At 41.5% G+C, this 12,776-nt stretch overlaps 1 protein-coding gene across 5 annotated transcripts in view; it reads right to left on the minus strand.

The window, feature by feature from the left end:
• Positions 1-11,509, minus strand: part of CACNB2 (calcium voltage-gated channel auxiliary subunit beta 2) — a 243,719-nt gene extending 232,210 nt beyond the window's left edge. For 3 of the 5 annotated variants that reach the window (XM_048061804.2, XM_066991643.1, XM_048061800.2), the window contains exon 1: positions 11,171-11,509. In XM_048061804.2, coding sequence (XP_047917761.1) covers positions 11,171-11,266 — 96 coding nt within the window. In that variant the 5' untranslated portion in view covers positions 11,267-11,509. The remainder of the gene's footprint in view (positions 1-11,170) is intronic. The other 2 variants (XM_048061802.2, XM_048061801.2) reach the window with 1 other exon arrangement.
• Positions 11,510-12,776: the final 1,267 nt, after the last annotated feature.

Consider the following 12,776-nt stretch of genomic DNA (forward strand, 5'->3'; position numbering starts at 1 on the left):
TTATAGACTTGTATATTTGTCGTATTATTCACACAAGTCATAACGATTAAAAAACACAGTTTGCTTTGCAGCTAGCTTAAATACACAAACTAGGAAAGGTGATACTGGACCAGTCTCCAGTACATCACAGCTATGAGCCAGGTCAGCAGAGGGAACAGCAAACAGTAAGAAGTGACCAACACCTTGTTGATTCAAATACAATGTTACAACTGAGGAAGAACATATAATCAACTATTAAAAACAGTTGAAGTAAGGAAAAGTAGCAAAATAAATAAAGAAGGACAAAATATCTAACTAGAAAAAGGATAAATGTATAACTAAAAAGACATCAATTGTATCTACTAAGAAATCAAAAATACAAAGGGAGAAAGCAATTGTTGGCTGAAGTAAAAATTATTAAACTATGTTTCGGAAACACAGCAAATGGCTAACACACCCTCCCAAGTTATTTGTTCTGTGAGATGAGTGCAAACCATCAGTAATTATTGTATAACAAATTAAAAAAAAACTTAAAACCATGCTATTTTCAAGCACTTATTTTTGGGATGACTGTAAACCATGTCATGACACCATCCTGAATCCTTCCCAGAGCATTCCCTCCAGGTAAAGCAAAATTCCAAAGATTGACTCTGCACAACTGCATTGAGATACACACCTTTGTATCTAGTTATGTTTCTTAAGTTCATCTAAACTTGCAACAAAACCACGTCTTGACTACTTCAAATATTATTTTCCTCAAGATTGATAAATGCAATTTTGTCTCACTCATCACTCTGCTGTAAAGGTCATTTTACTAATCCATCTCTGTAGATCACGTCTCCTGTCTTTAAATACCTCCCACAGTTCCCTGCAATAAATAGGGTCTTTATCTTCACTTTCAAGGTCTGCCTTGGCTTATTCCCAATCTTAGCTCTCATCTTGCATTCAGCACTGAACTTTCAAGTTCTACAATAAGTCAGGGAGAAAACAAAAACAAAAACAAAAATAACTACCAGCCTCCGTCACCTACACGCTAAATTTTCAATTAATTGATTCATATCTTCCCCCAGACTATCTCACAATTCTTCTCCCAAGAATAAAAATTCCTTTACAGAAATCTCATTGTTCTCCTTAAAACATAACAACAACAAAAAAGCTTCTTGATAAGAGTGTGCTAGTGTGCTGATACCTCCACAACAATATACTAGTTGTATTATTTATCCATTATTTATCCATTATTGTTTCCTAGAATTCAAGTCCATGAATCCCCATCCTGTTGCTGTCTTTGGCCCTAAGCTGCTGCTGTTGGTCCTGCATTTAGACACCATAAGAAAACTATGATCAGCTTATTGGCGAATGTGCCTATGAATGTATTACAACACAACACTCCTGGCAAGCTGGCCCTGAGACAGCAAACCCCGGGATAAAACTCTGCTTGGGTGCATCAAGCATGTTCTTCCCTGAGTTTGGGCAATCTTCAGAGCACCACGCTGAGTTTCAGGCATGAGTCCCATCAGTTTTCATAACAGGGAAGGATGGGTTCCTGCGCAGGCTTGGAGGCACACTTAATATCTCATTCTGGCAGATTTTTAAGATCATGACCTCAAGATCTGAGCTTTAACTCATAGCTAACACATGATAAATATGAGAGAATAATTTGGAGTCTAAAAGTAACTGGAGGATGACAAATAGCCACTACTAACTTAAGATCATTTTTCAAATCAATAAATGCAGATAACTTGTCTCCAAGAGATGCAACAGAACAATCTCAGCTGTATCTGAACCGTTAATGTTGACTCTAGGAGACTTCAGAGCACTGGCTGAACTCTAGTATTTGATAATTATAATAATAATTAATAATAATATTAAAAAAAGAGAGGTTGTAGAATCTCTGTCCTTGGAGATCAGAAGCCATCTGGACAAGGTCCTGGGCAGTCTTGGTGTCCCTGCTTGAGCAGTGGGCTGAACCAGATGACCTCAAGCAGTCCCTTCCAGCCTCAACCATTCTGGTGTCCTGTGAAAACCGAACTGCATGTGATTTTGTACTATATACATGTTGTTTAACACAGAACAATACAAAAATCAGCATGCTGCACATTATGGGGATGAAAATATGACTTTCTGATGAGTCAAGTCACAAAATGTAAAATGGAAATTGAATGAGGAATGATTTCACATGGTTGCATTTCTAAAAGGGATCTTTGACAACAGAAGAACATTTTGGTAATACAAAGGACTTCATAGATCTCTAAGAATAAAAAGTAGATTGGAAGCACTGTTAACAGAACATTATTCAAATTATTTTCCAATTACTGTTAGAATAGACAGTTCTTAGAGTACTGTCTTTTTCCACACAATACAATAGAATACTAAGGTACATAAAATATAAAAAAATATATCTTTGACATTGATGGTCTTTAAATAAAACAACTGATTTTAATCAAAATTTTCCAGTTATTAAAAATTGCTACTACTGAAGTAACTATGATGGCACAGTTACTTGTCAACATTCTGACCATCTTTTCTCCATTTTTTGTGGAAGGATACTAAAATATTTTAAGAAAAAAAGAATATGAAGAATTCAAAACATCCACATATCAGTTCAAGAGTATAAAGAAACTACATAAAGATCACAATATCTAGGCAATTTCATAATGTACACTATAGTATTGTGTAATCCCCAAGAAGATACTAGAAAAATGTACATATATTCTCTTCTACAGTCACATTCCTGTATTTGTACCTAGTTTCTTCAATATATACTTATAGAATCATATTACAAGTTTTATAGTGCAAAATATTACTACAATGGCAAAACAGGAACTGTATCTGGGGGGTACAAATATGAGGGTAAAATAAACAAGACCAGAATAAAAATGCATTATAGGCACAGACAAACTACTTCTCTACCTGCGTAGCAACAACTAAGAGCATTTATTTCAGGCAACATCACAGTGCAAATCCACCTCAAACTCACGCTTACCTTGATTTTTCAGTTGCTGGTTTTTATTTTTTTAATTATTTATTTGCTTGTTTATTTATTTTGTGTGCACAGCAGCCTGCACATTTTTGTTCTAGCCTTATTTGAGTGAAAACTATTCAAGGACACAAATGGAATGCTAACTTTACACAGAAGAAATGTTTGACAGGATGGCAGGCCATGTCTACAGGGTGTAGGGACGGTCAGTCTAACAGCTGCTTTTTTTGCATGGACTGTTTCTGAATTAGAGGAAAGGGGATCAATTTCAGCATATGTGACTTGACCGCTGTTTTTGTTATTTTAAAGGTTACCAATCTGGGATTATATTTGTCTTCTAGGCCTTCCAAGTTTATTTCCAAAGTCAGAAATGTCTGAAACTTTGTTCTAAACATATGACAAGTCTTCCACAAACAGATTTAAAAAAATGATTAAACGTCTCTGTCATATGGAAAATCATGAAAACTCATGGTGTCATATTCATTATGTTTTGCTTTTTATTTTTTTTTTTATTTTAAGACCTTTATACCAAAATAATAATAATAATAAAAAAAAAAATCTGCCAGTTACTTGCAATTCTGGAAAAAAAAAAAAAGAAAAAAAGATTTTTTTTCCACAATGAACCAAATATCTTACTGTGATTTTCATATTAAAATTAGTTGCCTTATCTATGTTCTGTGCAGCAGTTGGCTGTAATTAGGTAGCTAAAAATAAAGGGCTGAATCACGACATGCGGACATTGGCCAGCAAAAGCAGCAACCTGGGGCAGCCTTCCTTAAACTACACAGTAGTCCTGCCTACCAGAACAGCCATAAACCCTGCACAACCAGCTACCTAAGACATCCCATAACTTGACTCAGCTAATTTTAATACAACAGATTTCAGCCCTATAAACAAGACTGTTTACAGAAAATGTTTTCTGACGAAAACATTCCCACTGGATTTCAACATAACTTCTTACACAAATGAACTTATGTATACATGTAAGTGTTTACAAGATCAGAACTGTAGCATGGTTTATCAGTCAGATGTGTGAAGTTCTTTTAAAATTGGTGGAGTTGCCAGAGACGAGAAACACAATACATGCATTTATGTTCTACAGCTTCTTAAAGTATCTAGCAGAATATGTGAGGCCTTAAAAACAAACAAACAAACAAACAAAAATCCTACCAAAGTCATCTTGCAAAAAACATTTCATCAACAGAGCGTTAACGAAGCAAAGACTGCTTTCCAACTCTGACATGAAAGTACATTGTGCAACTTTTATTCGTCCCATGTAATCAAACAAAATATGGGAATCATATGAAATATTAGAGGCATGCACAGCAGTTTCCTGATAATTAACAGTTTCATATACAACTACCTCAAGTTATTGCAAACAGATGAGATTAGTGTTGCTCAGTGAAACCCTTTAATTTTAATGAGGTTCTGCCTCAACACATAAAAAGCATCCATCTGTTACATTTAATCCTCTAACACACATGACAAGCAGGAGGCATGGTTTATCACTACAGCAAAATACTATCACTTGGAAGAGGTAATAAAACATTTCAAATGACCAACTATCTACATCTAAGGAACTGATCTTCAGTGAAAGTCTTAAAAAATGCCCTTCCCAAGCAACCACTCCAATGGTATTTTATGCAAAGAGAAGTATACACAGGGCAAGCCTGAACCTTTACTAACTACAATCGGTAGAATATCATCAGTTATTGAGACTGATAACCATGGTTAATGGCAAAGATGAACTGTTAAAAAATTAGCCTGCTGGTCCTATTCAAAGAATAAAAGAAGGTGTCGAAGATTTATGCATCAAAATCAAATTGGATTCGGGTCTTGAAACAGCAAATTATGCAAGGAAGGAACTGGAGAGAACAAAACTAGGAAATCAAAAATAAAATCCAGAGCTGGAATGAAGCTTACATGATCTCAGATGAACAAATGATCAATTACAAGGATCAATAGAATACCTAGAGGTGAGGGAAATGAGTGACCCCCTGAAAGAATAAACAATTTCTAGAAAAGTCAGAAATTAAAGTGTAGGTATTTTTCCTTCCCATGCAAAAACTTTGAAAGATATTTTAAAATGCCCATGTCCCAGTTGAAGAATAGCATCCCAAGTTGGTGCAGAATATGTACATTCATCTCTGTCCATCTCTTAGAAAAAATAATCATTAGCTATTTCAATCAATTCCTTGTGATACGGCAACAGAGAAAGTTCCTGTAGGTCCTGCAGTGCTCCTGGACCCTCTCTGGTCAACAGCCAGGCATGACACCACCCAGGAACGACACCCTTCAGCGACTGGATGGCATAGTCATCTGGTGAGTAACTGTAAAACCTCACATTCATCACTTTAAATAAATATATATATTATCTATAAATAATATATATATATATCAAGTCTTTAGGTATAATGGGTCAGCTACAGAAAGAGGCATGAATATTTCTCATCTTTGCACCTCAAATCTCACTAGTTTCATAAAGGATGGGTGGTCAGTTTTCAGACAGTACAGCTGAGGGTTGGAAGACATACACAGACATCAATGATAAGCTTCACAGGACTCCATGGCTCCATTCCACAATAGGAATGGGGATAATAAGGAAATGATTGGCATAGAAACATATCCTGGCTTGCCTCTGTCTCAAGGCTGGGGTTTCAGGTCATCCTACGCATCCAACAGTAGTGCAGCCCTGTAATAGGTACTCAGCCCTGTGACATACCTTCAGTGAAGAAATTGCCTGAGGAGCACAGACTCATGTTCCTATAGCAGAGAAGAATCCCAAGGTTAGGTGTCAAAACCTGGGTTTCTTCAAGCAAACACCATTTGCTATAACACAGTTCAGAGAAGACAATGAGTTCCCCTGAGAAATACTATCAAGGTGAGGATCTCCATATACAGTCATTGAGTTCACACAAGCTACAATGCTGAGTCTGCTAAGGCCATTCCACAGTCCTTTAAAATCTTATACCTACATCAATAAAACAAACAAACCAAAATAAAACAAAAGAAACACACACATACACAAAAAAAAAAAAAAAAAACATATGGCATGATTCTTTCCTCTCCACAAAAAAAAAAAAAAAAAAAAAAAAAGAAACCCCATTTCTGCTGAGAAATCTTTGATGCTCCTCTCTGCTGGCCGGTGCTGGTTTGCCAACACTGCAACTAGAAATAGCCCAATTCTCACCAGTCCCTATGCTTCTGAGCCATCTCCCAGTGCTGTTGCCCTGGCCCCAGGCCAGGTCACCCACATTTTCCACTCCACCAGACCTGGCCTGCTCTCCTCCTCCCCAGTAACCCAAGAAACCACCTTGGTCAAAATCTGCTGCCCATCCCCCCATTACACCGATGATGAAGATGTCTGCTCCCCACTTGGCAAAACAGCAGCAGATAACATCACTAGGCACTGGAGATCATGTATAAGTCCCACTGTGCCTCCTGCAGCTTCTTAAGCTTGTTTGCTATAGTTGTAGGCCACGTGCCTGCTCCTCCCCGCGTGCTCTCCAGGGATTTCTGTATTTCTCTTACACAAGTAAACAGCAGAAGAGATCTGACTCTGTGACAGAAAGAGATTTGCAGGGAAGCACAGCCAGCTACACGGAAGCTTCCCCCTGCCTTGCTGACAGAGACTAAGGCAAGCCCTTGGAGGGCAGGAAGGCTGATTTCAGTTGCTTTGTGTTATTTTGAAACTCTTCTGTCCTGGCACAGAAAAGAACTGAGAAAAAGAAGCAAAAGTAAAAGTATCTGAGACTCCAGAGAAGCCAAGCCTGGAAGCATACAGGAACTTTTCATCCATAACAGTCTGAAATTATAAACCTAGAGACAAAACAAGACAAAAACAGAGATCGCCTCTAGAAAATGGCTAACATACTCAAACGAGTTAGGAGTGAAGCTGCTGAATTGTTTCAGAGGGATTTCACAGTCTAGAAAAATGTAAAAAACAATAACTATAACCCACATATGCTGATAATGTGCAATATCCAAGTGGCAAATAAATGTCTCTGGAAGAGACGACCATGCAAGAGCTCTACCTATTATTGGTGAAGTTTGGGACAACGTAAAACAACCCCTAAGAGCAAAGAAGAATCATCAGAAAAGTAACAGCTGAAACTTGAAGGGCTTTCTTTAGTCAAAGACTAATAAAATGTATTTTTGTCAGCAAGGACTACAATGCCAAAAGGAGGTTAACATGTTGGGAGAGAAAACACTACCTCTTGCCTAGCACCATGAGAAAGTCCAATGAATGGAGTTTGACTTCATCTCTTCTTCATTTGTATACACTCTGTTAGGCTCCAGCAAGATTGGATCTGGCTTGTAGGAATGCTGCCAGAAGAGAGTAAAACCTTCCATGCCTCCAAAATAAATGGCTATTGTTATTATTTAAGTAAGAAAAGGGATATAAGTTCTGTTTGTTTATCACTTACAAAGTATTCTCACAAGTTAGTACTGGGAAATATGCTGTTGCAAAATGTTCATTTGAAGAACAGGTAAACAGGGTGTGAATTGTGATAAATCAGCTTAGCTGAAACAGAGCAGCAGAGGGCACTGTGATTAATCTGTGGAGAATAAATCTCTGCTTATTCCCTTTATTTCTCATTACCACAAGACAGGCAGAGAGGGGATGGTGCTATGCAACTGAAAAGACAGCTGGAGATCCAGGAAGGACAACAGTCATAGCCAGGGCCAAATAACTAAGCTGATGTTCTGGAGCCACCAGCATGCATGCTGCTCTAAAATTCACGTCAGCATCAGTCGTGGTCAATACACAATGAAAAATGAGCAAGCCCATCCCTAACCCCATGCCTGCAGTTCACCTTCAGCAATTCAAGCTTCAGCTGCAGCTGGGCTCAGGGCAGAGGGCAGCCTCCACACGCCACAAGCAAGTGCTCCTGGGACGATGCAGCCTTTAGACTGGGAAGGAAAGCCTTCAGACTCTGACATGGAACAGTATCAGAGCATAGGGGAAATCTAAATGCAAGTGAAGGAGCTGAGGAAAACAATCAAGAAAGGAACTGTTTTCATTTAAAATGTGTCAGGTTGTTACGACCTGCATTGACAGATGATAGATAACAAGGCAAGAAAAAGAACAGGAGGAAAATGGTAATGAGGAATAGGGAGGAATTCGTCCAGGGAAGGCTACCTCCTCCCTCAGCAAGGTAGCCTATAGTTGCCTGGTACAAGGTTTCGTTATATTTTCTTTGAAATATCCCATGTAATTTCCTGATTTGACTTGCTTTGACCATTCTTATGACACAACCTGGGAAGCTGTAGGATGAAATAGAAATTTATTCCAATGATTTCTGGGAATTGATGGACTCTGAAGTAGGGTCAGAAAAAAAAAATTAAATAGCAGGGGAGGAAAGGAGAAGAAGAGGGACCAAGAATTACCGTGAAAGGAATTAATACGTTCTGTTGTAATATATTATAAACAAATCAGCATAGCATCTGCGTTAATTGACTAATCTAAATATTCTAGTAATTAAGATTTCTAGGTTTGAGAGGTACTTGAAATAAAGATTTAAATAAGGCAATGAAGTTGATTTTTTAAAAATCAGATATAGATCATCACACAAATACATTTCAACAGTTTGCTTGTTTTGTGATTTTTGAAAAGCAATTGCTGAGTTTATTACAGAAGGGTCATACCTAAAACTACTACTTTGCACTGACATATGCACGGACGTTGTGAATAGTGTAACTGTTAACATGTGCAGACATGTGGACAAAAGTGGGCATCTAAAGGTATATCACAAGCCCTGTATGGACTCAGATCACAGAGAGTACCTAGAACTACGTATTTATAGTAATATAGACCAAAAAGCCACACTATTCTAGGTAATACAGAAACAAACATAAATACTTTGCCCCCAAGGTATTCTCTTGCAAAGAAATTCTCAGGAAAAGTACAGTGTGACTGCCAGGATCAACACCTATAGGGATTTTATTTTGTTTGCAGATGTTATTAGAAAAATACATTATAAAAATAAGAAATAGATTTTTTTTCAAAGACTATCTAGGAATAGCTCACATATTTAAGAATCTTTTAAGAGAAATTGCTTGCAGAATGTTAACTATATTCGTGCCTCTGCCAAGCGGTGACAAGTTTGGCCAAAATCTATGGACAGCCATGAGATAGTCCAAGATATCAACCATGATGTACAGCCAGATTAAAAGAAATCCTCAGCTTCGCAAAAGTAAAATTCTTAGATAAAAGAAATTTTGAGGCTTGTTACAAGCATACAAAGGCTCTTTAATTGTATTTCGCTAAATCATAATTACCAGAAGTAGTACTTTGGAGTGAACACTTTTAGGAGTGACATCACTCTGTAAGCTTGCATATTTTTTTCTTCCAGATGCATTACTTACTTGGCATGAAATATTTCTAGGATTGATACTCATGTTCCTCAGTGAAAAAGATAGCAGTGGGCATAACTGAAGGACCTGTAGGCAATCTACTTAATGATTCACAAGCACTCATTAAGCTTCTCCTTCTCACTGTGAGCATTTTCTAAAGCAGCGAGATCTTACCATATTGATTTTCTGGAAATCACGTTAATGGAGCAAAAACCCAAATCAGAGTAATTGTCTCAGTGCAGCGCGTGCTAAGGAATTAACTGAACGCTATTATTCAGACAAAGAGCTCTTTTGTTTCCATAATCTTGTTCCTTCCACACCAAAGGTTTATGTACGACTGGAATATATATATATATATGGAGAAGATGTGATTCTTGTTTTGCCTGATAGACTTTGGTTCCAAGCCCTGAAAATTACTCACTGAGCCAAAAAGCTGAATTACCACTCTCTTAAAAAGTGGATCTTTTTGGCTGTAGGTGTTCAGAAACCAATTCTATAAAATAGAAGTACTTTATCTGAAATACAAATACTGTAGGTGTTCGCAAACTATCCTTCCTCTCTAAACAGAGGTTCTTTATACCTAGTTAAAAGGAGGGGTGAAAACCAATTTTATGATCAGCATTTGACACGTATCCATAGTAGCGAGGCACCATATGATTTGACAGTCACCAATCTGTGCTTAGGGCTGAAAAGATATAAAAACGGGGCTATTTGTAGGTCAGAAATTAGTTCCCTTGCCACCACTGCTGGAGAAGCTGGCAAAGCATATGGCCCTACTGCAATATCTGTTCTGCGCTTGGAGACTGCAGTCAAATTCACATCCAAAGAAACACTTTTTCAGCTTAATCTAGCCTCTGTTTCAATGCCTGGATTTTGTTCGTCTGTCACCCATCCCCAGTACCTAAAGATCACTCAGCGAGTCTTTTGAGACTGACAGCATTTTCCTGTGGCAATCAAGCACTCCTATGATGACACTGGACTGCCTTCTCAAAGAAAATAAAGCATCAAGGATAGCTTTGGCAGCAGCAAATAAAACTGCCACCCCAAAAGGAAAAAAACTCCGAACGAGAACAAGCATGTTTGTAATTTAAAACGCACGCAATCAGATTTTACCACCCTTTTACTGGGTTTAAAAATAGCACTGAAAGTCTTTGTAGCCAACTATTGCAAACTCGAAGATATTATGCAATGTTCATATATTAAACAGGAACCACCTTTCAAAATAGAGCCTTCACCAGGCGCGCTGACATCTCCTCCCTGTCTCCCTCTCCATACCCCTCCACCTGAAGGCAGCGTGCTCGGCCCGAGTTGTTAAAATCTCCGAGCTGACTGTACAACCACCTTCGGCACCGTAATCGAGCAGCTGAAATCTGCAGCGTGCTCAGCACCTCCGGCCCCCTGGCAGTGGTGCTGGGCCAGCAGCAGGGATCCTTCCCCCAGCCACAGAGGCTGTTCCCAGCCTGGGTACCCGATGGGGCCGGGGCAGCAGCGCGGGGCGAGCATCAGGTAGAGGCACAACAGGTCCCTGCAGAACCCCAGCCGTGATTTATACGTGCACGGCGAACATCCCAGCGGCAGCACATCCCTACGCACCTACCCTCCGGGTAACCGCTGGCTTCTCGGGTCTGCGGCGCCGAGCATCCCGCCGGACGCCTTACCCAAGCGCCCTTTAGGGGAGGGGGGCGGCCGAGCAGAGCCGTCAAACTTTGTTGTGCCGGCGGGGGGGCCAAGTTGAAGGGCCGGGCGCTCCGGCACCCCCCCGACAGCCCCCCCTCCCCGGCCGGCAGCGCCCCGAGCCCTCCCCGCTGCCGCCGCAGCCCCGGGGCTCCGGCCGAGCCGTGCCTCCCCCTGCCCTACCTGCGCCGCCGCCGCGGGCGGGGGGTTGTCCAGCAGCTCCATCTGCACCTCCTGCGCCGGGCTGGGGGGCGATTTGGACATGTCGCTTTGCACCATTGGAGTGGAGCTGCCCGCCAAGCCCCCTCGGCGGGGCAGAGCCGAGCTGAGCCGGTGGGGCGCCCCCTCAGCGCCCGGCCATGCCCGGGGTGGGGTTTTTCTTTTTCTTTTCTTTTTTTTTTTTTTCCTTTTTTTTTCTTTTAGGGGGGGGAAGCGGGCGGCGGCTCGGCCCTGCCTGCAGCCGGCGGGGAGCGCGCAGCGCGGCGCCGGGGGACGGGGCACCGCCGGCGGCGGGCGAGGGAGGGAGGGTGGGAGGGATGGAGGGATGGAGGGAGGGCAGGGGGCGGTGCGTGGGGGAGAGGGAAAGTGACAGCGAGCATCTCCCTCCCGGCACCTACCGGGCGGCGGCAGCGGGGCGGTGCCTGCCTCCCCGCCGGGCGCCGCGGGGGAGGGCGGAGAAGTTTGGGCCCCGGGGGTGAAGCGGGGGGAGAGGGATGCAGGCGCTGTGGTTCCCCTCGAGGTGGTGGGCGAGCCTCTGGTGAGGTGCTCATGGAGCCTCCGGGATGACAGCACCCCCCCGCAGGCTTGCTGGGGGTCGGTTGCCCACCCTCCCCCGACCCCCCTCTCAGCGCTCTCGCCCCCCGCCACGGCCGGGGCTGTGCTGCTCAAAGAGCTCCCCGAAACTCCTGGTCCCCTGCCTAGAGGGTACTCCTTCTTCCCGTCCTCGGACATCCCCACGCACACCTCGACAAGGGAGGAGGAATTCCTAGCTGGCAGGTGGGATGGAGCCCGCTGCCTACAGTAGGGAAATTTCAATGTAGTTATCGTGTACCTCGTGGCAGGTGTTTGAAAGATCTCTTCAAAACCAGGAAAAAAAACCCGCACCCCCGAGATGACGACTGCCTGGAGAGATGCAGCCTCTGAGCACATCAGCACACAACGCAACAGCCACAGGCAGAGCATGTTTTGTAGAGGAAGACTTGTTACATCTCCTCGTTGTCTTTGGACTGGACCAGGCGATGCTCCAGGCAGCACAAGAGAGAAGCTGGTCTATCTGATATCACTTTGCATTCATGAAGTCTCTTATCAGTTCATTTAAAACAATGAACAATCAGTAAATAAACTTTGAACGGCCTACGGTGCCTTATATTTACAATCACAATAACTAAGAGTAACATAATAGTCACGTGCAGGAAAAAGAGCCAACAAACCAAAACCAGCACAAAAGCTAGTTCAACTTCAAGAAGCCCTTTCAAGCTTTTTCCCAACTGTGGGGTTGAGTTATCTCATTTTTCATAGCAGCAATAAACTTCCTCTCTGAATAAGCTTAGCCCTGCAGATTTTCTTATATGAAAATATCTTGCAGAAACCACCCACTTTTTGTGAGGGAATCGGCTTTCCCTCTGAGTGGAAGAGCTCTGAGATCTGAAGAAGCTTCAGAAATTTCATTTTTCCAAAAAGTTTCACAAACCAAAAAGTGTTTTGTTTTTTGTTTGTTTGTTTGTTTGTTTTTTTAGTTGTCGTAGTATTTTTCAAAAAGTAATTTTGTCCAAGTTGTTGTGTATGGCAG

This window comes from Anser cygnoides, chromosome 2, assembly GCF_040182565.1.
Source record: "Anser cygnoides isolate HZ-2024a breed goose chromosome 2, Taihu_goose_T2T_genome, whole genome shotgun sequence".
NCBI classification, from domain to species: domain Eukaryota; kingdom Metazoa; phylum Chordata; class Aves; order Anseriformes; family Anatidae; genus Anser; species Anser cygnoides.